Source organism: Nipponia nippon, unplaced genomic scaffold (assembly GCF_047370975.1).
Source record: "Nipponia nippon isolate SJK-2023a ecotype South Korea unplaced genomic scaffold, ASM4737097v1 scaffold_8, whole genome shotgun sequence".
NCBI lineage: Eukaryota > Metazoa > Chordata > Aves > Pelecaniformes > Threskiornithidae > Nipponia > Nipponia nippon.
The window spans coordinates 24,673,764-24,690,679 of NW_028262402.1; the positions used below are offsets into that span (position 1 = coordinate 24,673,764).

Consider the following 16,916-nt stretch of genomic DNA (forward strand, 5'->3'; position numbering starts at 1 on the left):
GTATGTCACATGTCATAGGGTACCATTTTCCTTTTCTGTCCCCAATTAGAGATTCCTCTGAAATCCATCAATATCCCCATTGTGTTTCTAAGGATTTTTATAAAATCTTGACTAAAAGTCCCAAATTTTTTTAGTTTGTCCACACACAAAGAACAGATGCTGGTCCACTTGCTTCTGTCAGTAAATATACTCATGGCAGGGCCCTGCTGCAAGCCCACAGGTGTAACTTAGCGTAGGGCCAAAACACCTTAACATCAACCTTTGTTTCTACATCTGCATTTCAGGACCCAGCATGACAAGGAATCTTTATATTGAAGCAGGAAGAAAAGGGTATTTTGTAATGCAGACTGAAATGAAATACAGTGTTTGCCTTCTGTTTGCCACTCCTAGTGCTGAATGTATGTGCTGTCTTTTATCACAGAACCTACGGTGAGTGTTGTCCAGGGAGCATTCAGCAGCAGCGGACGTTTCAGCCAGGACCCTTATGACCTTCCAAAAAACAGCCATATTCCATGTCATTATGACTTGCTACCAGTTCGAGATAGCCCCACATCCTCTACGAAGGAGGTCAGCAGTGAATGACCCCAAAAGCTGATATGTAGCACAGTGGGACTCTCAAGGGGCAAAGTGGCATGGTTGTGCTCCTTCCTCTAGTTTACCATCATATTTGGCTCCTAATCTGTCCAGCAGACAATTGCTGTACATTAAACAGAATCTCAACATGAGGTTTGTATTGTGTATACAAGTGACAGATGGACAAATGCCACACTCTGGGGATCCTGATCATTCTTTTTTCATGGCAGTAAATTTTACAGAAACAGGTATGCAAGACATTTATACTGTAATATACTGGCTTAAAAATACTAGTTTGCAGATCAGTTCTGATAGCATCCCATTTCAGCGACTTTAAATATAGACTTCATGTTTGTCATGTTTCAGAGTAGAAATGCTCCCAGAACAGTGCAATTTACCAAATACCACTTCGTACAGGTGATCTGATTCTCGAGTTATGTAGAAGAAAAACTGCCTTGCCAAATTTTACCTTCCATTCTGATCTTTAGTCAAGACATATTAAGAAACAAGATCTGATGGGGATAAGTAAGCACAATACTGCAGTTGTTCGGGAAATGCATCGTCAGGATTTTTAGTCCATTACTGGTGGTGGGCATACCTTGCTTGAATAGTTTTGGAGATAAAAGCATTGCATACATCAATATTATATGATGCCTCAAGATCTCTTGGTACTCCAGACCCATCACCAGTCTTCCACAAATCTTTTGCTACCATTCAACTCCATTATGTTGCAGTTCTGACCACTGTTTCTGCTGTACACAACTAATAATCCATAACATATCAGTAATTACTTCATAAAATATGTAAATTAAATCAGTTTATTTTTGTCACCATGGACTGATTATGTAAGGAGTGGACAAAGGTGATGACTGCTGTAAATCTTAACTGCAAGGAAAGGTTTACATTTTATAAACAGGTAGTAATAACGACTGTAATATAGGATAAAAATAGTAAAGTGTTCTGATTTTTTTTCTTAGAAATAACTAAGCAATCTTTGTGCATACTTGCTAAAAAGGCACCTTTTCTTTTTTATAGTTGATGTAGGGAAACACATGCTTAAGCTGGTCTTTTGCATTGCTAACAATGTGACACATGTACCCCCTGTTCTTCATTAACTTGTGTCTCCATTTTTACGCTGTGTGTCTGTGTTTCTAGTGATCTAGCTTGTAATTGCAAAAATATTCTACTATGTGTCCATTTCTTTTGCATTTTTGCCAACTGGCCTTTATTTTGTCTGGTTAAAGGGACCTCTGGGCAGAGGGAGAGGATTAAAGTAAGAATTCATGTCATACTGATGTCTATCAATCAGAGGTGATTAGCTAATACATAATAGTTTAACTTTTAATGAATTATTTGGGGAAAAAAAATCAAGGCATTTTTGTCGAGGATAATAACAAGAATGCAGAAGAAAAGTAAAAAACAGTCCCTCATTAAAGTCTAGCTTATTCTGCTGACTGGATGGATGGAGACCATCTTTCCAAAAGCCTCCTTTCTCTCCCTCCAAAACAGTTTGTTAAGCACTGCGCAATTCAGTGGAAATTAAGTTTGCCAAGGTATCCATCCATTGAAGCAAAATTGTCCCCCAAACATGTCAACCTAAACATAAAATGGTTGATATAGACTGGACATTCTCTTTCAGTGGAAAGTTACCTTTAGAAACCTAAAAATGATGTGGCAGTATTACTTCCAGCTGCTGCTGCTGTTAGTGATGCTACCTGCTAACATGCTTGTAACGTAACCCCTGCAGGCTCTTCCACCCTGCTCTGGCGGTAACCGTAGCTTCTTGTGGATAGCTTGTCCCAAAGGTTGGTATATCCCTGATTGATGGGGAAAGGATACAGGCGGTTGCATCGTATGGCATATAATGGGAAGCACTAATCCTCTCTTCTTTCTGTGCTGGGGTCACATTTTGGCACATGAGACCTGTCATATACTATAACGATGTGAAGGGTGGTCGACAGGTCAAGAGTTTGGTGTATGTGCTCTCCGGCTTAGCACAGGCTGTGCCATGACTGTTTTTGTCTTTACATCTGGACTGCAATACAGTCTGAGACAAAGAGTTACCACTATTGTGACAGCATTGATATGTTCCTAAGAAAATCACAACCAGTTGCCTTTGGAATACTAAATGCAACAGCAGGGGATCAACTGGAAGAAAAAATGAAAAAAAAGTTTGGAATTTTTTTTTAAAAAGAAACCCAGAGCTGAAATGGAAATACAATTTGCTTTTATTTGTTGTCACTGAAGTGGTGATAAATGAGAGATCTGCATCGGAAGACATTGTTGCAGATGTGCCCAAGCCTGAGAATATATATGCCTGTATGAAGTGCCCCATAACATTCTTGGTTCTTGCTGGCCATGAGCACTGGCTGTTTTGCAATTCCCTGAGCATTTCTTGTATATCCTTGGAATAAATAATTTGATTATCGTTGGATTTTGCAAGTACGGAAATTAACTACAAGATTTCAAAAGCCAGTTACCATTTAATCCCTCCGTAAGACAAAGTATTGATTGGGTTTGTGTGCATATAGATAACATGTAGAGGTACTGGTATATACATGTGTTTGTACTGTGTGAAACAGACTTTAAAATAAAACCTTTCTTCTCTGCAGCCATGAATTGCAAATGCCGTATTTAGCAATTGTGAGCTCACAAAAACTTATTTTCTTACTCTGTGTAAAATTTGAGGACCACTAGATAAATTAATCTTCATAACATAAACAGTTCTTTTTTTATATGAAAATGTGAAGAGCTGAATAAATTGTATTTGTTTGAAAATTTCCAGTATGTCACATATCCTCAAGTGATACATTCAGCCAAATATTCATGAAAACAGATGAGTTTCTGGTAGTTTTGCCTATTGTGTATGTTCTAAATATACACATTACCAAAGTCTGCCTTTCTATATGTGGGTAAAACTCCTGCTGTGTAGTCAGCAAAAGCAATGTCTGCATGTATCCAAGATGGATTTGCAATACATACAGGTCAAGTAAACAACTTGTGAATTTACTTCTGTGAATGATCATTGGTAGACACTCAGAAAACAGACTGCCTGCAGGGGTAATACGTTCTTGTAAAATGATAGCCGTGTATCATTCCAGACGAAAAAAAAGCACATGGGACTTGGATTAGCAATCCTGCTGTCTCCTGTAAGGCTAGGGAGGCTTGCTCTGGAGTACGCTCTGCTGTCAATTTAAGAGACCCCCAACTCAATCCTCATGACTGTCACATAGCCCTTTTTGTAGATCGCAGTATGCTCTTTAGAGAACTTAAGTATTTCTGAACATGCATACTATATTGTGGTGGGAACTTAATAAGTTGATACAATATTTTTAGCAAACACCATCGGCTCAGAGAATTGGCTTCACCACGTACAGGAATGGAAAGAGATGCCTCACCTCTATATATTCACATTACAATAGTGAGAAACATAGCATTGAGAATGGAGATAGCTATCCCCTAGCAACTTGTTATCAGTTTAATAAAGTGCAAAATGCTGCACAAAGTTAATAGCTGATTTTTAAGTAGTGAGTATAAACTTTAGGTTTTAAATATTGTAGGCATATTAATTCTGGTCACTTAGAAGCATAATGAACCTCAAGGCTTTTTACTGTATCAAAGATTTTTAATCACAACACACTGTTACACATAAAATTCATCCTTATCTTGATCTATACAGAGAACTCCCACTAATTTTAATTGGAGATGTGCATGCAGATTACAGGGGAAAGAAGATTTCATTGTACTCATACTTTCTGGTGAGACAATCTGCAAAGTCAAGTTAATATTGAAGTGAAGTTGGGATAAAACAAAATCAAAAGGGGGGAATGTGTTATTTAAAATATACTGGATTTTCCAAGTACTGTGACTACAATTGAATTTTTTATTAGATATGTGTCCAAATAATAATCCTTATACTGAAGCTCTAAAGTCCAGACTGAAGAATACAGAGCTAATTTTGACAAAAATGCTTTACATGAAAGATTGTATATATAGTAGTTTAAATGACTGAAAACAAATGGGTGCATGTTTATTAATCACTGTACAGAAAATCTTGTCATTTGGTTCATGCATACGAGTGCTAGAGCACTGAACCTAACTCTTCTATCTTCAGTTTTTTTAGCCCACAAGACTTCACTTTGATATGATTGAACTGTAATATATTTTTAAAGAAAACCTATCAAGTATGTCTGGCTTTTTTTCTTAGCTGTAACAAAAAAGTGTTTTGTTGTGAAAATATATCTATTTTCCAAAGATGACTGATCATTCATCATTCTGCCCTTCACTACCATTTATTTCACTTCACATACTTGTAGGTTAATGTAATAAAGTTTCTAATGAAAGATGGGAAATGCTTCGAAATTTTTTCCTTTGTTTTTCATTTGCTTAGGATAGATCTTGAAATAGCATGGGAAGTATAAAAAAATGTTATCCTTGCCCATGCTGGACCACCAAGTAATGTTTTTTATTTTCCCTCTTATAAAAAAGCAAGTAGTTTATGACATGCTTTGCAGAAAATCATGGCTGATTTTGAAATGCTGAACTTCTGTGATTACTGTGTGTTCCTGCAGGAATTAATTCTGCAAACAGGGTGATTCTTTCAAGCCTGTCTCTTGAATGTTTAAAGCTTTCACCTTGAGAAAGATGGGGAGGTGAGTTGCCAATAGCAAGGCATTTCCACTTTTTAATAAGATAATATCCTTGGATTAACCATTAAAAAGCCAATAACCAAAGTACAAACATGGCATAAAAGGGGATAACATATTGAAATTTCTGTTTTGTAAGTCTGACCCTCTAAGATGAATCTAAAACACTGGCTACAGAGAGATGGTGTGGGAAATTGTTCTTTACTATCACAGTTTGATCAAGGACAAGAGATTTGGCATTAAGAACTAATCATAGAATCATAGAAACATAGAAACATAGAATGGTTTGGATGGGAAGGAGAGAAATATAGGAGAAACCCTGCGAGAGCGAGCCAAGTGCTGCCTGTGACACCCCATGGAAGGAAGCAGGGGAGCCCACGGGGCTGGCCAGCAGCGCTGGGGTGTGGGGAGAGCCCGTGGGACTTTGTCCTGCCACCTCCCAGGGAGGCACGAGGTGTTACCCAGTGAACCCTCTTGCCTTATGTGCCTGGAGACGTCTGCCATGGCCAGAGTGACCTGATGGGGCCCTGGGAAGCCACAGCTGAGGCCTCAGTGACTGGCGTGAAACACTGATGCCGAGCACAAGACAAGAGATGGGGGGATGGAGTGGGCAGTGGCACTGCTGTAACCCCAGATGCATGTGCTGGGGCTGCAGTGTTGCCAGGGTGAGTGCGACGGGCGAGGATGGCCCGTCGTGATGTCCCCAAGCGATGGACTGTGACGTCACCTAGCGATGGACTATGACATCCCTGAGCAACGGATTGTGACCAGGCGTCCCTCACTGCTTATATTCGGGCGCCGAGCCTCACCCAGCCGGCTCGTGCCCGCACTCCAGCTGAGCGAGTTCGCGAGGTGTGGAGTGTTGAGCGAGGCCTTTGGTGCTGGTGTTGTGCTCGGGGAGTTGTTTCTTGCAGCTCTCAGTGCCCGACCCCAGAGCCATCAGACGATTTTCCCCTGCCCTGACAGGCTCAGGCAGCCGGGACTCCCAGGAGGCGTGCTCGCAGCAGCAGAGGTGAGCTGTGCGGGGACATCTCCCCCGGGGGAGCTGGGAGGGTTTCCTTCTTGAGGGACCTGGGCATTTCTTCCACCTCTCCCTGGACCAGCCAATGATGGTGGCCTCTCTTCCCTTTCTAGTGCAACACCTGCTCCTGCAGCTCTGGTGAGAGGGAGCGGCTCAACATCCCCAGCTCCCCCCAGCCCACCGCAGCGAGTGGAGAACATGGCCACAGAGCTGGAGGACCACTGTCCCATCTGCCTGGACAGCTGGGAGGAGGCCAGCTACGTGACACCATGCCTCCACCAGTTCTGCTACCCGTGCATCCTGCGGTGGGCTGAGAGCAAGCCCGAGTGCCCCCTCTGCAAGAGGAGGATCCTCTCCATCATGCACTCGGTGTGGGCGGACGATGACTTTGGGGAGCATGTCATCACACCATCTGCGGCGTCAGCAGTCGTCGGCCGCCAGGCAGGAGGCGCTCCTGGCCGTGCAGCTGCCCGCAGCCCTGCAGCAACAGAACCACAGCCTGTGGGGATGGTGCCCAGGGCTCCTCTGGGCGGCCTCCAGCCCAGCACGTGGGCATCCCTTTTCTGGGACCACCCAGCTCTCCTCCAGCCCCTTCTGACCTGGGTGCGTCAGGAGCTGCAAGCGATCTTTGGCAACCAGCGTTCGCGGGCAGCCATAGTGGAGGACATCGTCATGCCCCTCCTGATCCTCTTCGGCCTGGATGAAGATCTCCTGGTCCAGCTGCTGGCGGCCTCCCTCCAAAACCACGCGGCGACATTTGTGCACCAGCTCATTGATGTCGCCCTGCAACGGTGCAGCAGGGAGGCCCGCCGTCTGCTGGGCCTGGAGGACGGCCATGCTGGCGGGGGCCGGGAGGGCAGCCCTGCGCCTGCCCCCGGCCCCATGGCCTCCCGAGGAGGGTCTCCTACACCTGGCCCGACCCCCTCCAGCAGCTCTGAGGGAACCAACACGGACGAGCTCCCCAGCACCTCAGCAGCTGCCCTTCGTGGGGGTGCCGGCAGCCCTCCCTCTGCCCCCGTTCCTCTCCCCAGGGAGCATGAAGAGCCCCAGGAGGAGCCCGACGAGGCTGTGGCACCTCCATCTGCCTCCAGCCGGGGCAGAGAACGCTCCCCTGGGGGGCCACGGCAACCCCCGAAGAGGAGGGCTGGCAGCCCCGAGGCCTCTTCTCCAGCCAAGAAGAGGCCACCCCGCCGGCAGCACTAGAAGGCGGCCCCAGGTGTTGCCGAAACCAGGGCCGGGCCAGCAGCTGGGGCGTGCGCTGGCCCTCAAGGGCTCCCGGCCCTCTAAGTCTAACTGTCAGGCAGTAAAAGAAAATAAAGGCCTGAAAACTGCAGAACAAGTCTCGGTGTTGCCAGCAGTGCAGGTGGCGTTGCTGTCCCCACCCGTGCTGCTTTCTCCCCCTTTTCCTGGAGCTGTGCCCACCGTTTGCTCTCCTTGTCCTCAGCAGGGCCCCACGGGGCTTCTCGTTGCCCTGCTTTGGCTGTCATGGGGCTGGACCTGTGCTCTCTGGGTGCATCTCTCCCCAGAGCACAGCGCCGTGGGTCTTGGCCTTCTGCTCTTGCAGGGCCCCTTTCCCTTCGACAAGGTACCATGGTGCCTGGCCCTGTGCTCTTGCAGGGGCCCTTTCCCCTGATTCGAGTGCTGTGGGGCCTCGCCCTATGGACCTGAAGGGCCTCTGTGCTGGTCTGAGCACCACTGAGTTGCATTGTCTGGTCTTGCTGGGCACTCTTTCCCCTCATTCAGGTGCTACGGGGACATGAGCCAGGAAAGATGGAGATGCTGCTGCCCTCGAGCACAGGCTTTCTTCTCACTCTTCCAGATCCAGCCTTGGCGCTGGCATTTCTTCTCCTCCATGTGGAAAGGACCCCTCTTTGGCAGACAGATGCCATCAGTTCCCCAGCGCCCCTCACCACCACCCCCACCACCCCTCCCCATCGCACGCTCTCTGCAGGACTTCCCCTGCTGCGAGTCAACCCCGCAGAAATGGCAGCGCATCTTATCTGTGCTCCCCAGGGCCCCTCGCCCTCCTCTCACACACCGCCCTGGGACCCCTTCTGCAGCCAAGCCGGCCACGCAAGGTGAGGGGAGGGACCGACAGCGGCTGCTGGGTTTGGCTCCAAGAGCTGCTGCTTGGTGCCAAAGGAAGACCCAGGTCCCTATGACATGGAAGGCCAAAGCTCAGCTCGAGTTGGAACTGGCCAGCTTTGTGTCAGACAACAAGAAAGGGCTTTTTAAGTAAGTTAATAGCAAGAGGAGGAAAATACTGGGCTGACACTTGATGTGGATGGTCCCCTGGCAAACACGGATGCAGCGAAAGCGGAGGCATTCAACACTTTTTTTGCCTCAGTCTTTAATATTAACGATAGGCCTGGGGCTGCCCAGTCCTCTCACTTGGAGGAGCACAGCTGTGGGAACAGTGACACATTTGCAGACCCTGAAATTATGAGGGGACGGTTGTATCCATTGAATGCTCACAAGTCCATGGGGCCTGGTGGGATTCATCCCAGAGCGCTGAAGGAGCTAGCGGATGTTACAGCAGGACTCCTCTCAATCATCTACCAAAGGTCTTGGGCATCTGGGGAGGTGTCTGCTGACTGGAAGCTACCCAACATTATCCCATTTACAGGAATCATAGAATCATTTAGGTTGGAAAACACCTGTAAGATCATTAAGTCCAACTGTTAACCTAGCGCTGCCAAGTCCACCACTAAGCCATGTCCCTAAGCACCACATCTACACGTCTTTTAAAGACCTCTGGGATGGGGACGGAACCACTTCCCCGGGCAGCCTGTTCCAGCGCCTGACCGCCCTTTCAGTGAAGAAGCTTGTCCTAATATCTAGCCTAAACCTCCCCTGGCGCAACTGGACGCAGCTGACGACTTGCGCAGGTGTGAGGGCGAGACAGCGCGCAAACATGGCGGGGGTGGGGATGAGTAGCGAGCCCGCGCGCCGCCCAACGGCGCTCTCTCGCGCCGGGCACAGTCCGCCGGCCCGCTCTGCCTTCCCCGCCGCCGCGCACCGCGGCCCCTCCCCGCGGCCGCCCGCGAACGTGGCAGAAGAGGCGTACTGCACGCCGCTGCCGCCATTTTGGAGGCAGGGAGCGGGACGCCCCAGGGGCACGCCGGGCGCGGCGCGGCCCCCGCCGCCCGGGGAGGAAGACGCGCCGCCATGGAGCCGGGGGGCGCCCAGGTGCGCGGCGGCGGCGTCAGGGGCAGGGGGGCGCGCCCCGTCGCTAGGCAGCGCCGCAGGAGACGTGGCAGCGCGGGGCGGGGCGGGCGCGGCACACTGCGCAGGCGCGGCGCCGCTATGGCTGCTGGGAGCTGTAGTCGGCGGCGGAGCCCGTCGGCGCCCCCATTCATCCCCGACGGGGCCCGGGGCGCGGCTTCCCCGCCAGGCGAGCGCGGCCGGGCGGACCGTGGCGGCGAGAGGCGGCGGGCTCTGGCGCTTGGGCTCGGTGAGGCTGCCTGTCGTGGCGGGCAGTGGGGACGCGTTGGCGGGACCCGTCGTCCCCGGCGGCGGGGAGGGAGTGGCTGGAGGGCTGGGCCTGGCGGGGCGGTGGCGGCGTCCCGCAGCGGTGGCCTCCCCGCGCTCCCGGGTGCCGGCTGCGGCCGTTGGGTGCCGTTCGGTCCCGAGGCGGCTGCGGCAGGTCCGGAGGTTAGGGCGGCGGGGCGGGGCGGGGCGGGGGGCAGCGTGGGAGGCTGCGGCGTGGGAGGCGGGGGGGTCGCTGAGGTGTTTCCTGGGCGGGGGGGGGGGGAGCGGAATAGCCGCTCCGGCGGCCCGTCAGCGCCGGGGCCCTGCGGGGCGGCTGCCGGCCCCGCCGCGTGTCTGCTTGTGGAGGCCCGGGGCCGAGCTGCGGGCGCCGTCCCGACGCCTCCCGCCCGGCTCTTGTTCTCCTTGGGCGGCCCACCTGGCGCTGCACGGTGTCGGCCCTTCACCGGGCTCAGTCCTGGAGAGCAGCCAGGGGCCTGACCCTGCTGCGGGCACTCTGGCTTATTCCTCTTGTTCTGAGCCATCTTGTCCTTTTAAAGGGCAGCAGCGGCTCCTGTCCTCCCTGCTGACAGGAACACGCTTTGGGGCTTGTAAGGTGAGGGCAGGGGGCTATGAATGCAGATCGGAGTCCTTGGAGCAGGACTCCTTGCTGCCTTAGTGACTGGTGGCATTGCAAACACAGGCATGGACCAGCACTCCATAGAATTCCCAGTAGGCTAGTCCTGCTACCTTGCTAGATCACATATGCTGCTGTGCTCTTGTGAGTCACTGGAGGGTGACTTGGAGCAACCAAGCTTCCTTCAGGCACTGTGTGGAGAGTTTGGATGCCTGGCCTCAGGGCTGTGTGTTCCAGCCTTGCAGCTAGGGATGGAAATGCTGGTCCTGGTAAAACCGTGTGGTTTCAGCTTGAATTAGCGTGATTGACAGTGGAAATTGTCACCCTTGAGGACCTATTAGTATCTGATAGAACTGATGCTTCAGGAGATCTGTTAGTTATTATAATATCTCTGGAGCCATTGTTGAAGTGATTTGCCCTTTATTTATATGATTTATTTATTTTTATTGTCACATGAAAAAAGCATTATTTCTTTTGGGGAAGAACCCCTGAAAGTGCTGGAGCTGTTGCATCACATCGTATGATGTAGCTGTTGGTGCAAATTGGTAGAAAGTACGTGGTTTTGTTTAACTGTTTCTTTGATAGTTTTGTGTAGTTGTATGTAACATTGTACACTAGATCAGTAGTTCTCTAACTGTCATCATAAGTGATCCGTAGAGCTACATAAGCTTTGTGATATTTAAAAATAAATATTTGATAGTAAGGGTGTGTGTGGTCTGGAACAAATCCCAAGGGTTGGCAATGGCACTAAGAATGTGGGAAGCAAAATAATTCTTAGAGATTGGGAAGCTTTTAGAAAAGTGGAACTTCTTATTTTTTATGGTATCTGTGGACTATGATAACTCATTCTGCAGTAGTCTCAAGACAAGGCCATCCGCTTCTGGCATGTGGAGTGTTTCAAGCTATCTTGGTACTGTGTTAGGTCTGAGGCATGCTGGATTCTGCTTGGTAAACAGACTTTTTTTTTTTAAGGTGAAAAAGTGATATGGGTGTTGTGATTAACATTATTTACACTATGAATATAAAACAGGTATAGGAGAGTTCTCTTCCCCCCCCCCCCCCCCCCCCCCCTTTCCTGATTGCCTCTCTTTACGGCTTTGGACTTTAGAACAAGTCATTTAATACCAGGTGATTAAACTGATTATCCCTCTATGCCCTTCCTTTGGATTCAGTGAGGTTTTGTATGTCTTCTGGGGCCTGCTTGCATTTAACAGACCAGAGTCTGAAGGAAGTTTTATCCCTGACTTTGTGCTCTTCCTTTCTAGAATGTAATAAACCAATGTGAGAGTTTTTTCAGATGAAACTTTAGTATACTAACAGTTCCAACTCTGTTTTGTGTTGAAGAGTGTTGTCTTTTTGATTGATGTCAGCTTCACTCCATCTTTAATAGCGGAAGGTTTTTCTTTTGTAATTTTCTTTCTTGCTTTCTTCTTGGTCATTCTGTTTTTAATCTCTCTTGTTTGCATCTTTATGAATTCTTTGGCTTTTTTTCCCTTTGACCTCTCCTGTTAAACAGAAGTATATGCCTGTGAATCTGTCCATCATTTAATGCAACCTAGGATGTAACATTTTATTTGAAGAGGTTGTTGCACTGGGAAAGGCTCCAAACAATTGATTTGCTCAAATAAATAAATAAATAACTGCCTGCTACTTACTCTGGACAGTTGTCAACTTGTGCTTAGCCATTAACAAAGTGTGTAACCAGTACTGTTCCACACACTTAATTAAAATAGTTATGCCTATTATGGTTAAAGACGAGTTGTTTTGTTTCATTTTAGGCTCTGTTTAGAGAATAGTTTTGCCTCTTAGGGTTCTTAAGTATATTGTGGGTTTTTTTTTTACTAGCAGGAGCATCTACTGAAATACCAGAAGGGTTTAATTAAGGATGACTGAAAATACGGCCTCTTCTAGATAATGTGTTTTTATCCATGTGAAATTTGCCAATCTCCATTGTAGGTAATCTTATCATTAACTTTGAATTTCTGTATTTTAGAGTAATAACCATACTTGAGAAGCATTCTTCAGGTTATGTCGTTAAAATTATTGCAAAATATTAGCACAAATATAATTACTTCCTATTAAGCTTCAGTCAAAAGATGAATAATTTTCCAGTTCAGTCTTTTAGTCTCTAAATCAAATTATTTCTTTTCTGATTTTAACATGAGCCCTATTAAAATTTTCAGTGAGAACTTTAGCCTGGTTTTCCCTTCAATATACACAGGCCTTACATTTGGGAATTAGGTTAATGGCTGACATTTGGCTTTAGGTTAATGGATGAGATTCAGCTGGTAAGAATCAGTAAAACATAGTTACTAGTCAACTAGGGATAGACCTTGTGGGTATATTATATTTTTTTCATGTATTGTAGGGGTTTAACATCATCGCTATAGTGTCTTCATTAGTACTGACAAGGTTGGTTGTTTTTTGTTTTTTTTTTTTAAAACAAATAATTGATGGAAGCCTAACAAAATTCATGCTTCTGCTTACAGGGCTTATTTTAAGGATGATGGATGACTGATCATTGGGAATGAAGTTTTTCCTGTGTTTTTCTGTATTTCTCTTTCCATAGCCCTTCTTTTTTACTTTCATATAAGCATAAGACAAGATTTTCTTCTAGCTAAATGTGGCGAGATTATCAAATTTGTGAAATCAATTTATGATCACAAATCACTAGATGGCAATACTGCTGCTATTTTCACCTAATTGCACATGCTTCAATTTGCCTGTCTCAGAGTTTCTCCTTTGTCTTTTCGGTTTAGTAATGCAAAACGTCTAGTTTGCAAGGCACAAAAGTCACCTCCTTAAGAAGCTAGGCTGAATTTTCAGGTGCTACTTGCTGCAAATTACGTGTTTGTGGCTTGGACTATGAAGAATTATTACTTTTTTTTTTTTTTTAAATCACTGAAAAGACAGTCCAGTTCCACACCCAGCAGTTGCTAAAGATTTGTAGGCTGATCTTACCGGGGAACTTTTTCCCTGCAACTCCCCTAAGGGAAATTGGAAACCCTCAGTGGAAACTTTGTTGAGGACTGAACACTCTTGAAGTCTGCTGATTGCTTGGGGTTTTTCCCGCCATGTCTTCTTCCACCCCAATGCTTCTTAATTTCTCACATATAACTGGTTTCAGGTAGGCCATTTAGATTCAAGTGTTAAACCATATATCCTGTAGGATCAGTTTTAATTATATGTAGTGCTGGATTCTTTCAACATGATAAGCTATTAGCTTCCAGTTACATCTATTGTACTTTTTGCTTTCCTTTCGTGTATTCCCTCCTCCCATGTCTTATCTTTCTCCTTAACCTTATTTTTTTTGATTATTTTTACTTTTTTATGCAGCACATGTGGACTAAACTGGCTTATGTTGAGAATTCAGTGTGTAGAAAGCTGTTATTTGTGCAGGCTTCATGATAGTCCCTGTCAGGTCAGGACTTGACAATGAGATTGATGGTTGTGTGATGGGATGAGAAAGCTAAAGGAAAAAGAATACAGGATCATTTAGGCTTCAGGGTCCTCTAATCGGCATGGGGGTGGGTAGAGGGAAAGAGAAAAGAGTGAAGGAAGAAGTTGAGAGTGAGAGGCGTACTCTTTGCTGGGTAAAAAACTGGCAGAATGGCCTGCCCAAAGAGTTGCGGTGAATGGAGTTAAATCCAGTTGGTGGCTGGTCGCAAGTGGTGTTCCCCAGAGCTCAGTGTTGGGGCCAGTCCTGTTTAATATCTTTATCAAGGATCTGGATGAGGGGATCAAGTGCACCCTCAGTAAGGCTGCAGCCGACACTAAGTTGGGTGTTGATCTGCTGGAGCATAGGAAGGCCCTACAGAGGGACGTGGACAGGCTGGATCGATGGGCTGAGGCCAAGTGTATGAGATCCAACAAGACCAAGTGCCGGGTCCTGCACTTGGGTCACAAAAACCCCATGCAATGCTGCAGGCTTGGGGAAGAGTGGCTGGAGAGCTGCCTGGTGGAAAAGAGCCTGGGGGTGTTGGTCGACAGCCGCCTGAATATGAGCCAGCAGTGTGCCCAGGTGGCCAAGAAGGCCAATGGCATCCTGGCTTGTATCAGGAATAGTGTGGCCAGCAGGACCAGGGAAGTGATCGTCCCCCTGTACTTGGCACTGGTGAGGCCGCACCTCGACTACTGTGTTCAGTTTTGGGCCCCACACTACAAGAAGGACACTGAGGTGCTGTAGCAGTTCCGAGGAAGAACAACGTAGCTGATGAAGGGTCTAGAGCACAAGTCTTATGAGGAGCGGCTGAGGGAACTGGGGTTGTTTAGCCTGGAGAAGAGGAGACTGAGGGGAGACCTTATTGCTCTCTACAGCTACCTGAAAGGAGGTTGTAGTGAGGTGGATGTTGGTCTCTCCTCCCAAGTAACAAGCAATAGAACGAGAGGAAACGGCCTCAAGTTGCGCCAGGGGAGGTTTAAATTGGGTATTAGGAAAAATTTCTTCCCGAAAAGGGTTATCAAGCATTGGAACAGGCTGCCCAGGGAAGTGTTTGAGTCCCCATCCCTGTAAGTCTTTAAAAGATGTGTAGACGTGGTGCTTAGGGACATGGTTTAGTGGTGGACTTGGCAGTGCTAGGTTAGCGGTCGGACTTGATAATCTTGAAGGTCTTTTCCAACCTACATGATTCAATGAAGATAATACAGGCTATTGTGGTTGTGCGTTATGTGAGAGAATAAAGGAATTTGTTTACTCTTCCAGCAAAAGGTAGGGAGAGGTCTTCTTTTCCCCAGCTAGTGGCAAAACCCCAGTTGATTATAGTGGACAATATATGAAAGAGTATGGGATGTATTAGGGTCAAAGGATACAGTTCAAGCCAGAACAGAAGGGAGATAGCAGTATGCTTTTGACTGAGCATCACTCTGAGGGTATCCAGCTTACTGGGACACATTGCCTAGGGGTGCGTTCCTGGACCTGGAAAGTCCGAGCGAATGGAAATAAGTCATACAACTGGCAGGATTCCCCTTTCAAGCTTCCATCTCCTGGCCAGGCTGGATTTGCAGATTGGATTTCCCAGAGAGGCTTATAAGTGAAAGGAGAAAATGTGAAACTACTGATCTTTGCTTTTTTTACATTCAAATTTAAGTCAGTTCCATGGCTTTTTATATCATTGTATTTCAGCAACCGACTCATAATTTTTGCAAGTTTGGGATTACTGTTTCTGTTTGGTGCTCGCTTCACTTTTCTTATTGTAAAGTTAATAGAGAAAAGCAACTACAGAGTTATTTAACATTTCTACTAACTTCTAACTTTCCAGATGTCACTTAAGTTACTTTGGGAGGGGGTGGGGGGAACGGGTGTTCCTGTTTCCCCTTCCCCCCAACTTTAATAGCTCTGAGAAGCTTTGAAAAAGCTTTGTACAGAGTTTTTGAAAAGCTGCTCTGTGGAACTTTTTCACTCATTCTACATGGCTGCAGTATTTATTTTAAGTAGTGCCTCTTAGCAGTTTTTAATCATGACATTAGGTGAAATCAAGCAGCAGATTAAAAGAGCCTTGATAAAATAAAATGTTTCTAGGAGGTTTTGGTCAATGATTACTTTAGTTGCACAATGGAAAATTTTTTCTTGCTTTGCAGTGTATAATTGGAAGAAGAATGACTTTAGAAATACATCTGTGAGGGGGAATGTAAACTCCTGTAGCCTGATTAAAAGACAAAATCTTATTATTGCAAATTTTTCCGCTTAGTGAAGTTTAATGGAAGACTGTGCAGTTTCTTTCTAAGGGATGATGAGAGGTATTCATTCTGCAAGGACAGTCTGTCCCCCACCAGGCAATTACTGACCCTTTCATCCCAGCTGAAGAGAAGCTTTTAAATGAATTGAAGAGGTACTCAGAACCTGAAATCCCTCTGTCATAAGAGTTTTCATGAAGAGTGCTGCCCATAAACCACATTTACTCGCTTTCTGAGGCTGGGCTCAAACATTTAATCTTGAATCACTTATGCAAAGCATACTGGTTTGTCAGAGGGACTATAATTTCCCCTGTGTGATTTTGATGCTTTCACTTGTTTTTGAGACTCTTTGTAAGCCTGTCAAGACTAACATTGACATCCTACTTTTTCAATTTTTCAATTTGGTAGTAACAGTAATTTTTCCTTCATATTAAACTGAAGAGTTGTATATACATGTGAAACAACAATGCAGCAATGAGGTGGGTTTTTTGTTTTGTTTTTTTTTTTTAAAGAGAGAAAAACCCCTGTGCTTTTGTAAGTGGAGTTCTTTTTATATACACATGGATATTTTTACTCAACATATTATCTAAGCCTTTTCCTCTGTAAATTGTTAAAGGGAATAAGCTGGCAGTCCTCAGTAGCTGCTGATGTAATGAATATGGTGGAAAACGTTTAAGTCTATTTTTCATACCTATAATTACTTCATATAGGATTTTTATTTCATTAAAATTTCCTTAAGAATTGTTACCTCAGGAAGTGGTACAAATCATTGCTGTCTAGTTTACCAGACTTGGAGGACACAGGGTTTTTTGTTAGCTCCCTCTGCACGGGAGAACAAAAATCTCCAGGTGTTAATGAAAGTCTTAATTTTTTCCCCTCTCTTTTTCTTCTCTTAAAC

At 46.2% G+C, this 16,916-nt stretch overlaps 3 protein-coding genes across 8 annotated transcripts in view; all 3 read left to right on the forward strand.

Moving 5' to 3' along the window:
* MEGF10 (multiple EGF like domains 10) overlaps nucleotides 1-4,874 on the forward strand; it is a 106,937-nt gene extending 102,063 nt beyond the window's left edge. For all 3 annotated transcript variants that reach the window (XM_087742231.1, XM_087742230.1, XM_087742232.1), the window contains one exon: nucleotides 422-4,874. In XM_087742231.1, the coding sequence (XP_087598357.1) occupies nucleotides 422-582 (161 nt within the window). In that variant the 3' untranslated portion in view covers nucleotides 583-4,874. The remainder of the gene's footprint in view (nucleotides 1-421) is intronic.
* Nucleotides 4,875-6,393: 1,519 nt separating this feature from the next.
* Nucleotides 6,394-7,443, forward strand: LOC148050522 (E3 ubiquitin-protein ligase Topors-like). Its single transcript, XM_087742403.1, has one exon. The coding sequence runs from the start codon at nucleotides 6,439-6,441 to the stop codon at nucleotides 7,441-7,443; it is 1,005 nt and encodes a 334-aa protein (XP_087598529.1). The 5' UTR covers nucleotides 6,394-6,438.
* Nucleotides 7,444-9,293: 1,850 nt separating this feature from the next.
* The window catches only part of PRRC1 (proline rich coiled-coil 1), a 31,755-nt gene continuing 24,132 nt past the window's right edge, over nucleotides 9,294-16,916 (forward strand). Inside the window, exon 1 of one of the 4 annotated variants that reach the window (XM_087741916.1) lies at nucleotides 9,294-9,429. The gene's annotated coding sequence lies outside the window, so the exon portion shown is untranslated. Of the gene's footprint in view, nucleotides 9,430-9,562; nucleotides 9,695-9,770; nucleotides 9,895-16,916 lie in introns of those variants that run through there. The other 3 variants (XM_087741915.1, XM_087741913.1, XM_087741914.1) reach the window with 3 other exon arrangements.